Raw genomic sequence first — 22033 nt, 5'->3', positions numbered from 1 at the left:
CCAAGCAAGAGATGTTTACTTAACGGGTGAATTTCAAAATTATATAACCATGCTATAAACTGGTCCCTTTCTCCCCCCTGACACGGCCCATATACAGTTGTGAGATTCCAAACTTCAGAATTATGAACCGATGTAAACTGAATTGAAACTGCAAATCGTTCTATCTGCTGCAAACTGCCATTGAACACTGCAGAATTCCACAAAACTAGAATTCCACCAGATGCACCCACAGAAGGAGAGTAAGCAAAAGCATCAAAACGCTTGGGGCTAAATTTTCTAATGAATCGCTGATCAAAGAATTCACACTTTGTCTCCTGAAGACAAATAATAGCACATTCACTCTCTTCGATCTTTGCACGAACCGCTCTTTGCCTAGATTCAGAGTTAAGACCTCGCACATTCCAACATAGAACCCTCCACTTTCTATAGGTTTTAATATGCATTAAAAACTGGAGGAAATATAACCATATTGACCCAATGCATAGAATAAGTCATACAACCCAGGAACTGTGCAAAAAAATTCAGATAAGCGACACATAGGAAATAACCATGACATAAACTGTTCCATGCCCAAAAGAACCCAGAACACAAGATAACTGACAAAAGGGAATGATCCCTCTGCCAAAGACTTGATGAGTAGACTAATCATCAGAAGGGGGCAACTTCTTGAACACTGCAGAGGATGCATTAAGCTTCTCCTCTGTTAATTTTGCAGGATCAATACCCAGACCTATACCAATAGCTTGAAGGACATGAATTGGAGTTTGAGGCAGTTCCGGTTCCTCCTTCTCCAATTTATCTGCCATCTTCTTTCCCTTGCCCTTCACATCCTTTGCACCTTTCATATCCTTCATCTGCGTCTTAACACGCTTAGCATTAGTCCGCCCACCGTCCGAGATAGGAGCAGGGCGATAGCCATTGTTTTTTATCATACTGCGCGTACAACGACGCACTGATGTGTCCACCAAAGGGGTGTCATACTTCTTTGCCTTCCCTCTTTTTTTACGCTGAACTGTAATAGGAGAAGAGGCAAAACCAGTTGACAGACTATCTTCTCCTACGTTTCCAACATCTTCACCCTCTGTAGAGAAATTCAGGGACCTTGCTACCCTTCTGCGAGCAGGACGACCACAGCTAGGTGAATGAGCTGTCCTGGATACAATAAAGCCATTAGACTGCTGAAATGCATCTGCCCGTCTTTAAATTTCATGTTGAGTAGTATTTCAAAGTAGTTGTAATAGTTGCTACATGGAGGACAATCATGAAGACGGCGCCATTGACCTTGACGCTACGCCGACGATGATGGAGATCATGCCCGAAGATGATGGAGATCATGTCCGTGCTTTGGAGATGAAGATCAAAGGCGCAAAGACAAAAGGGCCATATCATATCACATATGAACTGCATGTGATGTTAATCCTTTTATGCATCTTATTTTGCTTAGATCGCGACGGTAGCATTATAAGATGATCCCTCACTAAAATCTCAAGATAATAAAGTGTTCATCCTTAGTAGCACCGTTACCAAGTCTTGTCGTTTCGAAGCATCTCGTGATGATCGGGTGTGATAGATTCAATAAGTACATACAACGGGTGCAAGACAGTTTTGCACATGCGGATACTAAGGTGGCCTTGACGAGCCTAGCATGTACAGACATGGTCTCGGAACACGTGATACCGAAAGGTAGAGCATGAATCATATGGTTGATATGATGAACACTTTGAGTGTTCGCCATTGAAATCACACCTTTTCTCGTGATGATCGGGTTTAGGTGCGGTGGATTTGGTTCGTGTGATCACTAAGACAATGCGAGGGATATTGTTTTGAGTGGGAGTTCACTTAGGTTTTTAATTATGTTGAATTAAAATTTGAACTCAATTTGTCATAAACTTAGTCTAAACTTTTGCAAATATATGTTGTAGAGATGGCGTCCCCAATCAATTTTAATCAGTTCCTAGAGAAAGAGAAACTTAAGAGCAACGGTAGCAACTTCACCGACTGGTTCCGTCATGTGAGGATCTTCCTCTCTGGCGGAAATCTGCAATATGTGCTTGATGCACCGCTAGGTGACCCTCCTGCAGAAACTGAAACCGATGAAGTAAAAGCTGTTTACGAGACTCGGAAAACTCGGTACTCTCAAGTTCAGTGTGCCATCCTGTGCAGTCTGGAATCCGATCTTCAAAAACTTTTTGAGCACCATGATCGTCATGAGTTGATGAATGAGCTGAAAGCTATATTCGAGACTCATGCGGCCATGGAATGCTATGAAGCATCGAAACATTTCTTCAGCTGTATGATGGAAGAAGGCAGCTCCGTTAGTGAGCACATGCTCGCCATGACCGGGCATGCGAAGAAACTCAGTGACTTGGGAATAGTGATTCCTAACAGACTGGGGATTAATCGTGTCCTTCAATCACTGCCACCAAGTTACAAGAACTTTGTGATGAACTACAATATGCGGAACATGAACAAGGAGTTAGCTGAACTCTTTGGCATGCTAAAAGTGCAGAGATTGAGAACAAGAAAGAGCACCAAGTGTTGATGGACAACAAGACCACCAGTTTCAAGAAACAGGGCAAGTCTAAGGGAAAATTCAAGAAGGGTGGCAAGAAAGCTGCCACGCCTCCTGTGAAACCTAAGAACGGCCCTAAGCCCGATGCCGAGTGCTATTATCGCAAGGAGAAGGGACAACTGGAAGCGTAATTGCTCCAAGTATCGGCTGATCCAAGAGCGGCCTTGTCAAGAAGAAGAAAGAAGGTATATCTGATATACATGTTATAGATGTTCATTTCACTGGTTCTCGTTCTAGTACCTGGGTATTTGATACTGGTTCGGTTGCTCAAATTTGTAACTCGAAACAGGAACTAAAGAATAAACGACAACTGCTGAAAGATGAAGTGACGATGCGCGTTGGAAACGGATCCAAGGTCAATGTGATCGCAGTCGGCACACTTCCTCTACATCTACGTTCGGGATTAGTTTTAAGCCTAAATAATTGCTATTATGTACCTGTGTTGAGCATGAACATTATATCTGGATCTTGTTTAATGCAAGACGGTTATTCATTCAAGTCTGAGAATAATGGTTGTTCTATTTTTATGAATAATATCTTTTATGGTCGAGCACCACAAAAGAATGGCTTATTTCTGTTAGATCTCGATAGTAGTGATACGCACATACATAACATTGATGCTAAGCGAATTAAATTGAATGATAATTCTACTTATATGTGGCAATCGCTGCCTTGGTCATATTAGAGTGAAACGCATGAAGAAACTCCATACTGATGGATTACTTGAATCACTTGACTTTGAGTCACTTGATAGATGCGAAGCATGTCTAATGGGAAAAATGACAAAGACTCCATTTTCTGGTATGATGGAGCGAGCTACTGACTTATTGGAAATCATACATAGCGATGTGTGCGGATCAATGAGCGTAGCATCGTGCGGTGGTTATCGTTATGTTCTAACCTTCACAGATGATCTGAGTAGATATGGGTATATCTATTTCATGAAACATAAATCCGAAACTTTCGAGAAGTTTAAGGAATTTCAAAGTGAAGTAGAAAATCAACGTAACAAGAAGATCAAATTTCTACGATCTGATCGTGGAGGTGAATATCTGAGTTATGAGTTTGGCATGCATTTAAAGAAATGCGGAATACTTTCACAATTGACACCGCCGGGAACACCTCAACGTAACGGTGTGTCCGAACGTCGTAATCGAACTCTCTTAGATATGGTTCGTTCTATGATGTCTCTTACTGATTTGCCGTTATCATTTTGGAGTTATGCATTAGAGACAGCCGCATTCACTTTAAATAGAGCACCATCAAAATCCGTAGAAACGACACCGTATGAATTATGGTTTAATAAGAAACCTAAGCTGTCGTTCCTGAAAGTTTGGGGTTGCGAAGCCTATGTAAAGAAGTTACAACCGGACAAGCTAGAACCCAAAGCGGAGAAATGCGTCTTCATAGGATACCCTAAGGAAACTATAGGGTACACTTTCTATCACAGATCCGAAGGCAAAATCTTTGTTGCTAAGAACGGAACCTTTCTTGAGAAAGAATTTCTCACTAAAGAAGTGACTGGAAGAAAAGTAGAACTCGATGAGATTGATGAATCTATACTCGTTGATCGCAGTAGCGCAGATCACCGGAAGTTGTACTGTACCGCCTACACCGGCAACAGAGGAAGCTAATGATAATGATCATGAAACTTCGAACGAGGAAACTATCGAACCTCGCAGATCGACAAGGGAACGTACCACTCTGATTGGTATGATCCTTGTCTAAATGTCATGATTGTGGATAACAATGATGAGGACCCTGCGACGTATGAAGAAGCGATGATGAGCCCAGATTCCAACAAATGGCAAGAAGCCATGAAATCCGAAATGGGATCCATGTATGATAACAAAGTATGGACTTTGGTAGACTTACCTGATAGCCGAAAGGCTGTCGAGAATAAATGGATCTTCAAGAGAAAACAGAGATCTTGATGGTAATATTACTGTCTATAAAGCTCGACTTGTCGCAAAGTGTTTCCGACAAATTCAAGGAGTTGACTACGATGAGACTTTCTCACCTGTAGCGAAGCTAAAATCTGTGAGGATTTTGTTAGCAATAGCTGCATTTTTCGATTATGAGATTTGGCAGATGGATGTCAAAACGGCGTTCCTTAATGGAGACATTGAGGAAGAGTTGTATATGGTACAACCCAAAGGTTTTGTCGATCCTAAAAATGCTGACAAAGTATGCAAACTTCAGCGTTCAATCTATGGACTGAAGCAAGCATCGAGAAGTTGGAACCGACGTTTTGATAAGGTGATCAAAGACTTCGGGTTTATACAGTGTCATGGAGAGGCCTGTATTTACAAGAAAGTGAGTGGGAGCTCTGTAGCATTCCTGATATTATATGTAGATGACATATTATTGATCGGGAATGATTATAGAACTATTAAGCAGTGTTAAAGGTTATTTGAATAATAGTTTTTCAATGAAAGACCTTGGTGAAGTATCATATATATTAGGCATCAAGATTTATAGAGATAGATCAAGACGCCTAATAGGGCTATCACAGAGTACATATCTGGACAAGATTCTAAAGAAGTTTAGAATGGACGAAAGTAAGAAAGGGTTCTTACCTATGTTACCAGGCAAGGTATTGAGTAAGACTCAAGGACCGGCTACGGCAGAAGAAAGAGAAAGGATGAGTAATATCCCCTATGCCTCGCGAGGATCTATCATGTATGCCATGCTATGTACTAGACCGGATATAGCACATGCTGTTAGTTTGACTAGCAGATATCAAAGTGATCCAGGAATGGAACACTGGACAGCGGTCAAGAATATCCTGAAGTACTTGAAAAGAACTAAGGATATGTTTCTTTGTTATGGAGGTGACCAAGAGCTCGTTGTAAATGGTTACACCGATGCAAGTTGGAACACTGATCCTGATGACTCTAAAGTTACAATCTGGGTACGTGTTTATATTGAATGGTGCTGCAGTAATCTGGGCAAGCTCAAAGCAGTGCACGGTGGCGAAGTCTTCAACAGAATTAGAGTACATAGCGGCTTCAGAGGCTTCATCAGAAGCGGTATGGATGAAGAGGTTCATTGTAGAGCTCGGTGTGGTTCCTAGTGCATTGGACCCATTAATCATTTACTGTGATAACATGGGTGCCATCGCCAATGCACAAGAGCCAAGGTCACACAAGAGGCTGAAGCATATCAAGCTGCGTTACCACTCGATTCGCGAGTACATCGAAGATGGAGAAGTAAAGATTTGCAAAGTACACACTGATCTGAATGTAGCAGATCCGTTGACTAAAGCTCTCCCTAGGGCAAAGCATGACCAACACCAGAATGCCATGGGTGTTAGGTATATTACAATGTAATCTAGATTATTGACTCTAGTGCAAGTGGGAGACTGAAGGAGATATGCCCTAGAGGCAATAATAAAGTGGTTATTATTTATATCTTTATGTTTATGATAAATGTTTATATATCATGCTATAATTGTATTAACCGAAACATTAGTACATGTGTGATATGTAGACAAACAAGAAGTCCCTAGTATGCCTCTTAAACTAGCTTGTTGATTAATGGATGATTAGTTTCATAATCATGAACATTGGATGTTATTAATAACAAGGTTATGTCATTATATGAATGATGTAATGGACACACCCAATTAAGCGTAGCATAAGATCTCGTCATTAAGTTATTTGCTATAAGCTTTCGATACATAGTTACCTAGTCCTTATGACCATGAGATCATGTAAATCACTTATACCGGAAAGGTACTTTGATTACACCAAACACCACTGCATAAATGGGTGGCTATAAAGGTGGGATTAAGTATCCGGAAAGTATGAGTTGAGGCATATGGATCAACAGTGGGATTTGTCCATCCCGATGACGGATAGATATACTCTGGGCCCTCTCGGTGGACTGTCGTCTAATGTCTTGCAAGCATATGAATGAGTTCATAAGAGACCACATACCACGGTACGAGTAAAGAGTACTTGTCAGGAGACGAGGTTGAACAAGGTATAGAGTGATACCGAAGATCAAACCTCGGACAAGTAAAATATCGCGAGACAAAGGGAATTGGTATAGTATGTGAATGGTTCATTCGATCACTAAAGTCATCGTTGAATATGTGGGAGCTATTATGGATCTCCAGATCCCGCTATTGGTTATTGGTCGGAGTAAGTACTCAACCATGTCCGCATAGTTCACGAACCGTAGGGTGACACACTTAAAGTTGGATGTTGAAATGGTAGTACTTGAATATGGAATGGAGTTCGAATATTTGTTCGGAGTCCCGGATGAGATCCCGGACATCACGAGGAGTTCCGGAATGGTCCGGAGAATAAGATTCATATATAGGATGTCATTTTATGTGAATTAAAATGTCGCGGAAGGTTCTATGGAAGGTTCTAGAAGGTTCTAGAAAAGTCTGGAAGAAACCACCAAGGAAGGTGGAGTCCACATGGGACTCCACCTCCATGGCCGGCCAACCCTAGTGGGGGAGGAGTCCCAAGTGGACTCCCCCTTAGGGGGCCGGCCACCCCCCCATATGGGAGGTGGAACTCCCACCTTTGGTGGGAGTCCTAGCTTGGCTAGGTTTCCCCTCCATATGGAAGGTTTTTGGTTCGGGTCTTATTCGAAGACTTGGACACCAACACTTGGGGATCCACCTATATAATGAGGGGCCAAGGGAGGGGGCCGACCACCCCAAGACCACAAGCTGGCCGCCCCCCTTGAAGTGGCCGGCCACACCCTCCCAAACCCTAGCCGCCCCCTCTCCTCCATAACTCCTGCGTAGCTTTAGCGAAGCTTCGCCGGACTTCTCCACCACCACCGACACCACGCCGTCGTGCTGTCGGATTCAAGAGGAGCTACTACTTCCGCTGCCCGCTGGAACGGGAGGTGGACGTCGTCTTCATCAACAACCGAGCGTGTGACCGAGTACGGAGGTGCTGCCCGTTCGTGGCGCCGGAACCGATCGTGATCAAGATCTTCTACGCGCTTTTGCAAGCGGCAAGTGAACGTCTACCGCAGCAACAAGAGCCTCCTCTTGTAGGCTTTGGAATCTCTTCAAGGGTGAGACTCGATACCCCCTCGTTGCTACCGTCTTCTAGATTGCATCTTGGCTTGGATTGCGTGTTCGCGGTAGGAAATTTTTTGTTTTCTATGCAACGTTATCCTACAATCATCACCCGGAGGACTCTACATCACCATGCCCGCCTCCGGACTGATGCGTGAGTAGTTCATCCTTGGACTATGGGTCCATAACAGTAGCTAGATGATTGTCTCCTCCTCTTGTGCTATCATGTTTAGATCTTGTGAGATGCCTATTATGATTAAGATCATCTATTTGTAATGCTACATGTTGTGTTTGTTGGGATCCGATGAATATGGAATACTATGTCAAGTTGATTATTGATCTATGATATATGTGTTGTTTATGATCTTGCATGCTCTCCGTTGCTAGTAGAGGCTCTGGCCAAGTTGATACTTGTAACTCCAAGAGGGGGTATTTATGCTCGATAGTGGGTTCATGCCTCCATTGAATCTGGGACAGTGACAGAAAGTTCTAAGGTTATGGATGTGCTGTTGCCACTAGGGATAAAACATCAATACTTTGTCTAAGGATATTTGTATTTTTACATTACGCACAGTACTTAATGCAATTGTCTGTTGTTTGCAACTTAATACTGGAAGGGGTGCGAATGCTAACCCGAAGGTGGACTTTTTAGGCATAGATGCATGCTGGATAGCGGTATATGTTCTTTGTCGTAATGCCCTAAGTAAATCTCATATTCGTCATCATGATATGTATGTGCATTGCTATGCTCTCTCTATTTGTCAATTGCCCAACTGTAATTTGTTCACCCAACATGCTATTTATCTTATTGGAGAGACACCACTAGTGAACTGTGGACCCCGGTCCATTCTTTTACATCTAAAATACAATCTAATGCAATCATTGTTCTCTGCTGTTCTATGCAAACAAACATCATTCTCCACACCATACGTTTAATCCTTAGTTTACAGCAAGCCGGTGAGATTGACAACCTCACTGTTAAGTTGGGGCAAAGTATTTTGATTGTGTTGTGCAGGTTCCACGTTGGCGCCGGAATCCCTGGTGTTGCGCCGCACTACACTCCTTCACCAACAACCTTCACGTGGCCTTCATCTCCTACTGGTTCGATAACCTTGGTTTCTTTCTGAGGAAAAATTTGTTGTTGTGTGCATCACACCTTCCTCTTGGGGTTCCCAACGGACGTGTGCATCACACGCCATCACATGGGTATAAACCCCAATAGTACTTTCTTAAATTTTGGTATGCATAGCATAAGTAAATGAGTTTACAACCAAAATCGGATGAATGTCTTTGCTGGTTATCCCAGAGAACAAATTGGGAATTCTTTCCACTATGAAGTCAAAGACAAAAGTGTTTGTCGATGTTTCTTATTTCCAAGAAATTGTTTCTAGCGAAGTATTTGAGTGGGAGGACAATAGAACTTGATAAGGTTGATGAACCTGAGCATGATGATCAGAGTAGCGCAGCATCAGAAATGGTTCTAGAAGCGGCCACGATGATCATGGCTCCCATGTCTACAAAGTGTTGTAGTCATGGAGATCGAAGTACCTATTGAACCTTGTAGGTATGGTTTACTTTGTGATCAAATAAATGATTTGTGAACAAAGGATTAATTTTGAACAATGATAAACCAACTACATACAAAGAACTTATGATGGGCCCTGACTCCGTTAAAATGGCTAAGTGCCATGAAATCCAAGATAGGTGAATAATTTTTGAAAGTAAATGAACCTATAAAATTGATGGACTTGGATGCAATACCATTGAAGAAGCTCGACTTGTCGAAAATTTGTTTACGATAAAGTTCAAAGAGTTGACTACGATAAGATTAGATCTTCCGTAGCAATGCTTATAGTCTATATGGATTATTCTAGTAGCCACTACATATTTCTTTTATGAGATATGTTAGTAGGATGACAGAAATACATACCTTCCAGAAGTGTGTATTAAGGATGTATACTAGATACAACCAAGAGTTTTGTTGGTCCGTGGAATACTAGATAGGTATACAAACTTCAATTGGATGAAGTGAGTATCGCAGAGTTGGAATCTTCACCGGATGAAATAGTCAAAGAGTTTTTAATTTCATCAAGAAACGATGAAGATGCTTGCATTTGCAAGAAATTAAGTGGGAGCGCTGAGACATAGTTATAATATTATATGTGGATGACATATCATTGATTATAAATGATGTAATTATATACTTGATTAAAAAGGTTTCATTGAGAATTAAATTCAATGAAAGGATATGAACTGAAACATATTTAGTGTCAAGATCTATGAAGATAGATTGAAACACACAATAAGTTTAAGTTATAGCACATAGAATGAATATTGAAGTAGTTCAATTTATAAATATTAAGAAGGTATTCTTTTCATGTGAAGGTTTAACAAGACTTGAGTGTATCTGACACTCAATGAGTAAAAACACATGAGTGATTTTAGATCACGAATAATATGTACACAATCAGATGTCATGTGCTCTAAAAGTGTTAAGAGCATATACCAGAATGATTCATGTAATGATCATTGGACAACAGTAAGAATATCCCTGAGTTCTTTAGAAGAACCAAGGATATATATAGTTTTGTATGGGTAATGACAAACAAATCGTTGTAAGGTGTTGCAACAATATTTGTTTGGTCACATATAAAAATAAAATTTCAACTCAATTAGGCTAAGTGTTGTTTTAAAGGTAGCACAATGAGCTGGAAGAAGTCTATGCTAGATTTAGATGAGTTCTAAATATTGTGACGGATTGTACAAACAAAGGCAGAGTATGTCATTGTTTTGACAATGACTAAGGATGTTTAACGTCGAGAAGTTCTTTGAGAACTTGGTGTAGTTCCGATAGTATCAGAATTTTGAATCTATATTGTGTGTGACAATATTAGTGACATATTTCAGACCGCGTAATTAAGGTTCCACCAGAAGACCAAACATATTTAATGTCGACTCATTTGGAAAATGAGTGATGCGTGAAGACGCAAATGAATTGCAAAATACATACGTTTTCTGAGTGTGTCAGATCCGTTGACTAAAACCTCTCCCGTGAGCAAAACATGTTAAACTCCAGAAGGCCAAGGTGTTATATCTTTACAAATGTAAACTAGATTATTGACTATAGTGCAAGTGGGAGGCTGTTGGAGATATGCCCAAGAGGCAATAATAAAGTGTTTATTATATATCTTTGTGTTTATGATAAATGTTTGCATACCATGCTATAATTGTATTAACCGAAACATTGATACATGTGTGTTATGTAAAGAACAAGGAGTCCCTAGTAAGACTCTTGTATAACTAGCTTGTTGATTAATAGATGATCATGGTTTCGTGATCATGAACATTGGATGTTATTAATAACAATGTTATGTCATTGGATGAATGATATAATGGACACACACAAATAAGCGTAGCATAAGATCACGTCATTAAGTTCAATTTGCTATTAGCTTCCGATACATAGTTACCTAGTTCTTCGACCATGAGATCATGTAAATCACTTATACCGGAAGGATACTTTGATTACATCAAACGCCACTGCGTAAATGGGTGGTTATAAAGATGGGATTAAGTATTCGGAAAGTATGAGTTGAGGCATATGGATCAAGAGTGGGATTTGTCCATCCCGATGACAGATAGATATACTCTGAGCCCTCTCGGTGGAATGTCGTCTGATTAGCTTGCAAGCATGTGAATAAGTTCACAAGAGATGATATACCACGGTACGAGTAAAGATTACTTTTCGGTGACGAGGTTGAACAAGGTATGGAGATACCGATGATCAAACCTCGGATAAGTAAAATATCGCGTAACAAAGGGAATCGGTATCGTATGTAATGGTTCAATCGATCACTATGTTATCATTGAATATGTGGGAGCCATTATGGATCTCCAGATCCCGCTATTGTTTATTGGTCGGAGAGGAGTTTCAACCATGTCTACATAGTTCACGAAACGTAGGGTGACACACTTAAGGTTTGATGTCATTTTAAGTAGATATGGAATATGGAATGGAGTTCGAATTTTGTTCGGAGTCTCGGATGGGATCCAGGACATCACGAGGAGGTCCGGAATGGTCCGGAGAATAAGATTCATATATAGGAAGTCACTTTTCAAGTTTGGAAATGATCCGGTGCATTTATGGAAGGCGCTAGAATGTTCTAGAACCTTCCGGAAGAAATCACCATGGAAGCTGGAGTCCCGGTTACCCTAACCAGCCAACCAAGTGGGCGGGTGGAGTCCATGGTGGACTCCACCTCCTTGGCCGGCCAAGCAAGGGGGGAAGGGAAGAGTCCCTGTCCCTCTAGGTTTCGTCCATAAGGCAGTTTTTGAATTGGGGTCTTATTCGAAGACTTTGGGCAAACCCTTGGGGTTCCACCTATATATGAGGAGGGGAGGGAGGGGGCTGCCCACAAGTTGGCCGCACCACCTAGGGCTCCCATGGCCGGCGCCCTAGGCCCCCCTCTCTCCCAAACCCTAGCCTCTCTCCTCCTCCATCTTCTCCCACATCGCTTAGGCGAAGCCCTGCCTGAGATCTCCACCACCACCGACACCACGTCATCGTGCTGTCGGGATTCCGAGGAGGATCTACTACATCCGCTGCCTGCTGGAACGGGGAGAAGGACGTCGTCATCAACACCGAACGTGTGACCGAGTACGGAGGTGCTACCCGACTGTGGCACCGTCAAGATCTTCTACGTGTTTTTGAAAGCGGCAAGTGATCGACTACAGCAACAACGAGATCTAATCTCGTAGGCTTTGGAAATCTTCGAGGGTTAGTCTCATGATCTTCTCGTTGCTACCATCTTCTAGATTGCATCTTGGCTTGTTATTCGTTCTTGCGGTAGGAAATTTTTTGTTTTCTATGCTACGAATCCCAATAGGAACAATGGTATCCGAATATCCCGTCCGATTACCTTCTTGAATATCTTGGCTCTTTCGGGTTCCTTAGCCGTCAAGCCATCCTCATCGAGTTCCTCGTCGGGTCCATCATCATCCGAGTCCGACACATAGCATCAGGAATAAGGAATGGAGTAGTCCATCTCCTCTTGCGTCCAATATTTATCCAAATCACTGACATTGTTGGCATTCATCTCGAAACCATCATCACCATCATCATGCTCGTCATACTCCTCCTCCAACGGAGGTTGTTGGACAATGGGAGATTGAGTGGCTTCTTCTTGGCTCATGGGTGGTGGACTCCTAGCTTGAACGGGGCATGAGCGCCGGTTAAGGTCAAGCTCAATACGAGCATCAACCGTCTTGGTTGCAAACAACTCCAAAGCCTTGTCTTGTGACCCGGTCACCATCTCCTTGTAAACGGACCAACGTTGCTCGGAGTTGATAAGCATTGTTTTCCAACGGGTGTGCATTCCAAACCCCACATTATGTCTTCCCTCTAGCTCAACACCATCATTTGGCTCATTCCAATTCAACTCAACCCTCACTTGTGCTACCACCTCCGCAAAGCTAGGGCTAAGGTCAAACACCAAGTCAACCTCTTCCGGGTCCGGCTCTATGTTTCCCTTCAAGAAAGCATCCTTGTCCACATGATGAACATGGACAATTCTATCCATCCCCTAGCATAATGTGAACAACACATACATACATATGTCCATTAGTTACCATAATCAACATAATCTACCCATACAAACTAGCACACTACCATTTCTCCAACTTCAACAACCCTAACATCCAACCAAATCCACATCCACCCTCAAATCAACCAAATCCACATCTAGGGTTTCACATATAGATTCAACCAAATACACAAAATCAATGGATGAAAAGAGGGGGAACGGAGGAGATTACCTCGAGGAACGGAGTGGGAACGATCTCCACGGGCAGATCTGACGAAATTCAACAGATTTAAGTAGGGATTTGAGGGGAGAGAGAGAGCCGGCCGCCTTGGAACTGAGGGAGGAAGAAACAGAGAAGAGAATGGCTGGGTCGGGCTGGGGCGGGCTCGCGCGGCCACACATAACAGGATGTGTGGTGCCCTTGCCACGGGCGCCACACTTTGAAAGTGTGGCGCCGATGTGTGCGGCGCCACACATCGTGCCACGTCAAATCGGTGCACACCTCAGCGTCGAGGACGCCACGTCGGATGGGTGAGTGGCGCCGACCTCTCGGGTGCCACTTAGTGAGGTGTGGCGCCCATGGGAGGGGCGCCACAAAAAAGGGGAGTGAAATAGTTTGCCCGGAGGGTCAGTCTGTGCTATAATTTTAGAAAAAAGTTATTTCTGTGTAAATCGCCAAGATCAACAGGATTGAAGACACTCCATGCATGTTGCGTTTTTTCCCGCTCAAATTGAGGTTGATCTTGCGGATCGGCATTTGGTTGAACCTTGTTTTTGGTGTGACTTGGCCAGCTCGGCAGCTGATTGAAGCGTCTTTTTCTCGTTCCTCCCTATAGAGCATCTCTAGCAGATCCCATCAGACCGCATTCACATAATAATTGTTGTTTTCCGGTTCGGAGAGAAAAAAAGACCGTTCATAAACCGCATCGGACCCATCCACATAATAATCGTTGTTTTCCTGTTCGGAGAGAAAAAAAGAACCGTTCAGAAACCGCACCGGACCCTATACAAAAAAAATCCGGGCTATCCCGTTTTGCGCCGCGGAAACCCCAAGTTCCCGGGTTGGGGAGGCTGTGCGAGCGCGAACCCCATCTTTTCAGCTGGCCCTTTCCCGCTTCCGCCCCACCTACCGCTCCCGATTCCGCTGCTCCCCATCCCCTCCGGCCACCGCAGCCCGCGCGCCGACATGGACGCCACCAGCCAGCCGCTGCTCCCAGGCCAGACCGCGCCACGCGGACCGGCTCCACCGACTGCATCTGGATCCAGCGCCGCCGCGGTAGCCACCACCGAAGGACTCGTGGTCAACGCGCCACACACTGCTGCTGTCGGAAATCGGAAGCGACTGGGGTAGCACGTCGTCCCCGCACCCCCCGCTGCGTTCGTGCCTCCCTCTCCGGCCAAGCGGGTGAAGGCCGAGCAGCAAGGTGCCGACCCCGACGCCGGCGCAGAAGAAGGCGACGCCAAAGAAGGCTGCGAAGAAGCTAGCCGCAGCCAAGATGGCGTCGCTGACTGCCTTGACGACAGCAATGCCGAAGGCGACGCTGAAGTCGGCTGATGCGCGCAAGGTGGTCGACGAAAGTCCCACCGTTGATGTCGCACCGGAGTACTAGCTATTGATTCGTGTGATTTCTAGAGATGAATTTTACTTCTTTAATTATTAAAATATCTATGTTGGATGTAGAGGGAAACATCCATATCCATGTTAATCCTATGAGATATATTAAATTTCTTTATTTTTAAAATATTTACATATATGTGAACGTATCCCCGCATCTGCGTTTTTCAAAAATTATCGTATCGCGGTATCCCCGTATCATGTATCGGATACATATCCAAGTATCCGTGCTTCCTAGTCCTCGGGGACAAGGACTAGATGACATGATAGTTGAGGACCAGGAGCAGGCACTCGTCGCCGAGGAGGAGTCGATCATGGACACCCCGAACGAGGAGTCACGGGATGACCTCGGGGACTACCTCAGCCTCCTTGCATGGGAGACCGAGTATACGAAGGCAGTGAAGACAGAGGAAAAGTTCCCCATCCAACCACACGACCTCCAATTCAAGGAGGCTTTCAAGCTCGCATGTGGAGGCGTCGCCATGGAATCCGGCCCGTGCCTGCATCGGCCCCTCTAGTATATGTGGCATGTGCCAGAGTATGTCAACCTGACCGCCAACGATAACAAGGTGTAGGCGGCGCGGTGGATGCAAACCATAGATAGGTTTTTATCAAGTTATTTTTATTTTATGTCCTTTTTATTTGCCATATGTACATTAAATTTTCAATATATCAAATTCTATTTTAAAAATGGTCTTACTGACCTGCAATGAATCTAAACACACAAGAGAATGACACGACCTCATTTATATCCATGGGCCGACCCAACTTAAAAAAAGAGATCCGTTTGGTGCCCGAAACGGGTCGACCCAAGATGCTCTTCATTTGTGCTTGACTCGGTCTGACTTTGTTTTGCAAACTATTTACGATCAAACCCTAAATGCGCATCTGGTCATAGGGATTTTGTCAAATATTACCTCACAAGACCATTATTTGATAGATTCATTTTATTAGATTCAAATAGTACCTGATTTATACTAAGCATATTTACGAGCTGCTTTAAGTTGAGGTAATAGTACAGTAGAATCAATCCGATTCAAAAGAAAATTCCTTTGGAATTGATCAAGGAGAAGTAGTGAATTTAATTCGTTGCTTTCCATCAAACTACAGGATAGTACAGCTTTCAAGTCAAACACCATTCTTTCCCAGCGCTCGACTGCTCTCTGCTCCGACGTCCTTCCTCCTCCGCCGCTCCACCTCCACCTCGCCGCCATCGCCGCCCTCACTCCGTGCTCCTGGTGTCCGCTTTCAAGTGAAACTCCATTCTTTGTGAGCGCCGCCGTGTCGCTCGGCCAACACCATGTCTCGCCTCCACTCGTCCGCTCCGATGCTCCTTCTCCGCCGCCGCTCCTCCTCCACATCCACCTCGCTGCCCTCACGCCAGGCTCCCCACGTCGCCCTTGCCGCGGCCACGGAGCGCGCCTGCTCCGGGACGCTCAGCCCTCAGGACGCACACGAGGTGTTCGACGAATTGCTCCACCAGGACACTCCGGTACCAGCGGGCGCCCTGAACGGCTTTCTCGCTGCCCTCGCCCGCGCGCCGGCCTCCACCGCCTGCAGCGACGGCCTGTCGCTGGCCTTCGCCCTCTTCAACCGCATGCCACGAGGCGATGGCGCGCCGGTGCCGCCGCCCACAGTCCACACGTACGGCATCCTGCTCGACTGCTGCTGCCGCGCGCGGCATCAAGACTTAGCGTTTGCCTTCTTCGGCCGCTTCCTCAGGGCGGGCCTCAAGACAAACATCGTTATCGTCAACACCCTCCTCAAGGTCCTCTGCCACGCAAAGCGGACAGATGAGGCTCTGGACATGCTGCTTCACAGGATGCCGCATCTGGGCTGCGTGCCTGATGCCATCTCATACAGCACAGTTATCAAGGGCTTATGTGATGGTAGCAGGAGCCAGCATGCACTCGAGCTACTCCGGATGATGGCAAAACAAAAAGCTGCCTGCTCCCCTGACGTGGTGTCATATACCACGGTTATCCATGGATTCTTAAAGGAGGGTAAATTCAGCACGGCAAGCAACCTATTCCATGAAATGGTGCAGCAGGGCGTTGTTCCTAATGTGGTGACATTTACCTCGATGATTGATGTGTTGTGCAAGCGTGGAAGAAGCAAAGAAGCTAGACAGATTCTGGATTGCGCGATTCTGAAGGGCCTCAAACTGAATATCGTGGCATACTCTACCATGCTACATGGGTACGCTACAGAAGGATGCCTTGTTGATATGAATAATCTCTATAACTTGATGGTAGGAGAAGGTATTGTACCTAACCAATATGTTTTCAACATATTGATCAATGCACATGCTAAGTGTGGATCGGTGGATGAGGCCTTTCTTATCTTTGAAGACATGCAGAAACAGGGAGTGAAACCGGATGTTGTGACCTATTTAGCCATGATAGATGCGTTTTGCAGAAAGGGTAGGATGAATGATGCTATTCAACAATTCAACCAGATGATTGATATGGGGGTACGGCCAGATGTACAGACTTATGGGTGCCTGATTCAGGGTTATTGTACACATGGTGATTTAGTGAGAGCTAAAGAATTGGTTCATGAAATGAAGGAAAAAGGCATCCGTTGTCCTGACGTTATGTTCTTTACCTCAATAGTGAACAACCTATGCAAAGAAGGAAGGGTGACAGATGCACAAGATATCTTTGACTTTATGATACATATAGGTGAAAAGCCCAATGTTATCACATTTAGTTCACTGATTGATGGATACTGCTTGGTTGGCAAGATGCAGAAAGCACGCAGGGTACACGATGATATGGTATCGGTTGGCATTCAGCCGGATGCAATTACGTACAATATACTTATTGATGGATACTTTAAAGCAGGAATGGTGGATGCTGCGTTGACTCTATTCAGAGAAATGTCAGATATGGCAGCTAAACCGAATACTCTTACTTATAGCATCATAATGGATGGATTATTTAAGGCTGGTAGAACTGTTGCTGCAAAGGAAATGTTCCATGAGATGGACAAAAGTGGAGTGAGATTGTCCATTTATACATACAATATAATTCTCAGTGGGATTTGTAAAAATGGTTGTGCCGATGAAGCAGTCATGATGTTTGACAAGTTGCGAGCAATGAACCATAAGTTTGATATTAGAAGTCTAACTATTATAATTGATGCAATGTTTAAAGTTGGAAGAATAGAGCAAGCTCAGAATTTGTTTGCTGCAATACCAGCCAAGGGATTGGTACCTACCGTTATAACGTACACTACGATGATGTCAAACCTTATAGAAAAAGGATTGATAGAAAAAGCTGACAGTATATTTTCATCAATGGAGAGGAGTGGTTGTGCTTCCAACTCTCGTATGCTAAATATTATTATCAGAAAGTTACTGAATAAAGGTGAAATAGTCAGGGCCATCAATTATATGTCCAGAGTTGATGGGAAAAGCATGTCGCTTGAAGCTTCAACTATTTCCCTGTTGATAACTCTCTTTTCAAGGAAAGGGATATACCATAAGCACAAAGATTTGCTCCCAGAAAGGTATCAGTTTTTGGAAGGAGACATCCACAGTTGACATGTACTTAAACCCTTGAAAGGCATGCTTAAGATTTTCATTGCAATGAGTCATTTCTGCTGGTACAAGAAATGCAGGCTGCTGCGAGTACAAAGTTAGTACCTGATTCTTTATTCTCATATTCCAATGTGTTGAAATTATGGAATGTGAACTATTGATGAATTAGTAAGAACATCATTTTTTATATTGTTTTTTGTTTTCGTAGGATGATCAGAGGTACAACTGATTACATTTGTTACAAAAATGGCTTCTGGTGACTGGTGGTGATTGTTCAAGGTATTGAAATGTGTTGTTCCACAAGATGTTTATTTTTTTGGTTGTATGTTAGTGATTTGACAATTGTACATGAGCTGAATAGTAGCACCCTGCTCTGCCATCATCACATTGCTCACAGAGCTGGAGAATGACATCATAACCATTGGGTTCCAGACAAGCTGTAGTGTGATTCTTTGACACCATGGGACGCTCTTTTCCTGTGTTCTTCGTCAAGAGGGAGGCTAAGAGAAAGCTATTTAATCTCGTGTACACCAATCCTGTGTTAGTTCTTTGTTTGGTTCTGATGAACTAGGACTGGGCAATGATTCTTAGAGTTAGAAGTAGACATGATTGGAAGACAACCTTAAGTTATTCTGCATGGCTGCTCTGGATTCGCATTAGTGCCATATTACTGGGGTTTTAACCATATTAACTGCTCTGAACAAATATACCAAAAGGTCAATCAGGGTCACTGATGAGGTGGCATGAAATTCACCACCTACTCCCATGGCTTGTTCACACTTGACACTTCAAACGAAAATACATTAGGCTTGAGAGATGATTGAAAACTTCAAGAAAGTTCTAATTTGCATACTAGCTAACACTCAAACCATGAACTGGAAAGGCTCCGGGTGCTTGCCATGCGCCTCCGAGTGGACGGCCAACTTGGTGGACCGGCAGAGCGGCCGCGTGCTGGTCACCGCCTCCTCCATCGAGAAGCCCCTCCGGGACGGGCTGGAGTGCGGTCGCGCCTGCAACACCAAGGCCACCGCCGCTGTCGGCGAGGTGCTCGCCATGCGCCTCCGGGTCGACGGCCTGGCCAGCGAGCCCATCCACGCCGCCGCCGCCAAGGAGGTCCAGACGAAGGGCTTCAAGAACCGCACCAAGGTCTGGGCCATCCTCAACGCGCTCCGCGACCACGGTGGTCAACCTCCGCGTCGACGACGACGGTGACCACCGCCGGCATGTCTGACTGACTGAGAGGCAGGCATTAGTGTTCAGTGCGTTCCTCAATTCTACTTCTAGTTCTGTTCTGCTGATGTTGCCTCAAGCCATTATACTTCAGTTACTATTTGAGTGTACCATGTCATTCTGCTGATGTTGTCTCATGCCACTGAACTGTTCTAGTTCTCACCTCTCAGTTAGTTTAATACGGAGTACTACATGTTAATGCTATTTAACATGGAGAATTGGCCACCTATAGAGACACATGATACATATTGTTTGCTGTGTTGCAAGGTCACCACTGAAATTTATTTAGCTTCTATGTAAACAGAACGAACCTTGCAGTCTACCTGAATCAGATTTTTGGTCAAGTGTAGATGATATGCAGTGACAAATATACCAAAAGATCTCGCTGCTATAGTGGCATAGAGTTTACACCCCATGCCCATGGCTAGTTCACACTTCAAACAACGGTACATCAGGCTTCGGAGGTGCATAGAAACTCAGGAAAGTTACCATTTGCATACTAACAATAAGGGTTTACACCGACCATACAATGAAGTTTAATAGCGAAACCATGAACTGGATATGCTCAGTCAAATAGCGAGCAACCGAGTGATTCAAGTTTCTCGTACGCTTTGAGCTGACTCAAAGCACTATCTAGCAGAGTCTTCTTGCTACTGCTGATCACTTCCCTGGACTGTCTGAGCTCATACTTGGCCACAGTCAGCTCGTTCTTCAGGTTCTTGATTTTCAGCGTATCCCTGACCTTCTCGAGATCCCTGATCTTCTCTTCAATCAGATGCACATCCTCATGGTCAGACCAAACTCCTGATGGTGCTAGAGCACAGGACACGTTATCTGGTGATGGTGGAGCTGAAGGTGCAGTGTGCCCCATTCTTGAACTGCTTCCCAGAACCAATATCATTTTCTGCAAGCAGATAGTGGTTCAATTAGAGGTGTGGAAATCACTTTGGAAATACGAAACCTTTTTGTCATGTTTCTATTTTTACATGGTTTTTTTCCCAATACCTTTTCATCATGTTCTGTTTCATAGAGTTTGATCTTTTGTTCCATCTGTCTAGCAAGCAAGCACACAGTGCACATGATCACTGTGGAAATAGGTAACCAGAACCAGTCACTCTCTGAAGTGTTAAAAAACTATCAGCCGTTCAAGTTCAGCTTTTGACATGTGGATTATCAGTTCTTACATGGCTTTTAGCCCGATATATTTTAAGATTTGATTACTTCATGCCCTTTGATATGTGTATTTTCTATCTGCTAAGCACAAAATAAACATGATCCTTCTTGCCATTTTTCCAGTGGATACATTCATTTGTAAAGCCAAGAACATCACAGTAACGCTCTTCATTCTGCCCTAGTAGACGAGGGGTAAGTACCTGATTACGATTCTCAACTGGTGGATCAGGGCAAACGATCTTGACATCCTTCATTGTCTTCCTCTTCAGCCACTGGCGAAGCTCCGCTGGATTCACCTTCCCTGCCACAGCAACAACCCCAGTGTCGACATCTCCCACCGATCTCTCGACTCCTGTTGAACCAAAGGAAAAATCAGGCAAAACGTTCCAAGAAAGAACAAATCAAAGAGGGGTCAGGGAGGCTGCGTGTACCTTTGAAGCTCCCAATGGAGGCCATGGCTTTCTCGACCTTGCTAACGCACCCCATGCACCGGCACTGCATGTCAACCTGGAGGCTGAACTGCCTGTTCTCGGCTCCGTCCTGCGAAGATTCAAAAGCTATCTGGTTAAGGTCTGATGAGAGCAGCAGAGTAACATGAATGGATCAGAGAAGAAGAAGGTGAGAGCTTCGTCACCGTTGCCATGGCTGAGTTCAGACTTGAGAGGTTGCAAGCTTTGGTTGTGCGGGGACTGGGGAGGGTTTTGAGGTGGTCGAGGGTGGTTTAAATACACAGTGTGATCACAGTCGAGTTGCTGGTAAACTGGTGCCACTTACTGCTGATTAACCGGATTGGACGGCGCGAAGTTCCATGCGGTCCTGTGATGAATCAGAAGAGCCACTCCAAAACGGAATTTAGGATTATCATCCTGTTCACATTAGTCAATCAGCGTTATGTAATCCTCAAAGGTCAAAATTATTCCTTCGAGAGGAGAGATCATGTGTTTCCATTAACTTAATTGCACTGTTTGGCTAAATTTCGTATGCATCTTTTTTGGCTCATATAGACTATATTTTGTATATATGCATCACACGCGATAATGGTGACACGAGATTCCACTCTGAATCGTGTGATGAGAATGAGACTCTCTTTCTATTTTGTCTTTGACAATCAACGGGTGATTTAATAAAGCTGAACTAAAAAAACGCTAAAAAGGAAGAGGCGGCGATCCAGGGTTCCACCCTAGCTGTTGTCGCCATCTGTTTCGTCTCCTCCGTCCCCGGCAGGGAATCGACTGGTCCCCGCCTCCTTTGCTTGCCGCTCCAGCAG

General features: G+C 44.2%; 2 protein-coding genes across 3 annotated transcripts; one reads left to right on the top strand and one right to left on the bottom strand.

Annotated features, from left to right (window-relative positions):
- Positions 1-15935: 15935 nt before the first annotated feature.
- Positions 15936-21169, top strand: LOC127302836 (uncharacterized). Of its 2 annotated transcripts, XM_051333478.2 has the most exons (4): positions 15936-18460; positions 18572-18642; positions 20890-20958; positions 21036-21169. In XM_051333478.2, exon 1 carries the CDS (start codon positions 16120-16122, stop codon positions 18364-18366), a length of 2247 nt encoding a protein of 748 aa, XP_051189438.1. In that variant the 5' UTR covers positions 15936-16119; the 3' UTR covers positions 18367-18460; positions 18572-18642; positions 20890-20958; positions 21036-21169. The 2 variants fall into 2 exon arrangements, with proteins under 2 accessions (XP_051189438.1, XP_071676593.1); XM_071820492.1 differs by lacking the exons at positions 20890-20958; positions 21036-21169 and having other exon boundaries at positions 18572-19251.
- LOC127302838 (uncharacterized) lies at positions 20110-21530 on the bottom strand. The gene is made up of 4 exons (XM_051333480.1): positions 21401-21530; positions 21198-21306; positions 20967-21118; positions 20110-20497 (listed from the first exon to the last, which is right to left on the bottom strand). Exons 1-4 carry the CDS (start codon positions 21407-21409, stop codon positions 20159-20161), a joined length of 609 nt encoding a protein of 202 aa, XP_051189440.1. The 5' UTR covers positions 21410-21530; the 3' UTR covers positions 20110-20158.
- Positions 21531-22033: the final 503 nt, after the last annotated feature.

This window comes from Lolium perenne, chromosome 5 (genome assembly GCF_019359855.2).
Source record: "Lolium perenne isolate Kyuss_39 chromosome 5, Kyuss_2.0, whole genome shotgun sequence".
Taxonomy (NCBI): Eukaryota; Viridiplantae; Streptophyta; class Magnoliopsida; order Poales; family Poaceae; genus Lolium; species Lolium perenne.
The sequence above is the reverse complement of the archived record's forward strand: the minus strand, read 5'-3'. Positions and strand labels throughout refer to the sequence as shown.

Bases quoted from the DNA above. Each gene is read 5' to 3' on its own strand.
- LOC127302836 (XM_051333478.2), top strand. From the start codon at position 16,120: ATGTCTCGCCTCCACTCGTCCGCTCCGATGCTCCTTCTCCGCCGCCGC.
- LOC127302838 (XM_051333480.1), bottom strand. The intron at 21,119-21,197 runs GTACACGCAGCC...TTGGTTCAACAG, and splicing joins CTCCATTGGGAGCTTCAAAG to GAGTCGAGAGATCGGTGGGA. The intron at 20,498-20,966 runs GTACTTACCCCT...ATCTGCTTGCAG, and splicing joins CAGTTGAGAATCGTAATCAG to AAAATGATATTGGTTCTGGG.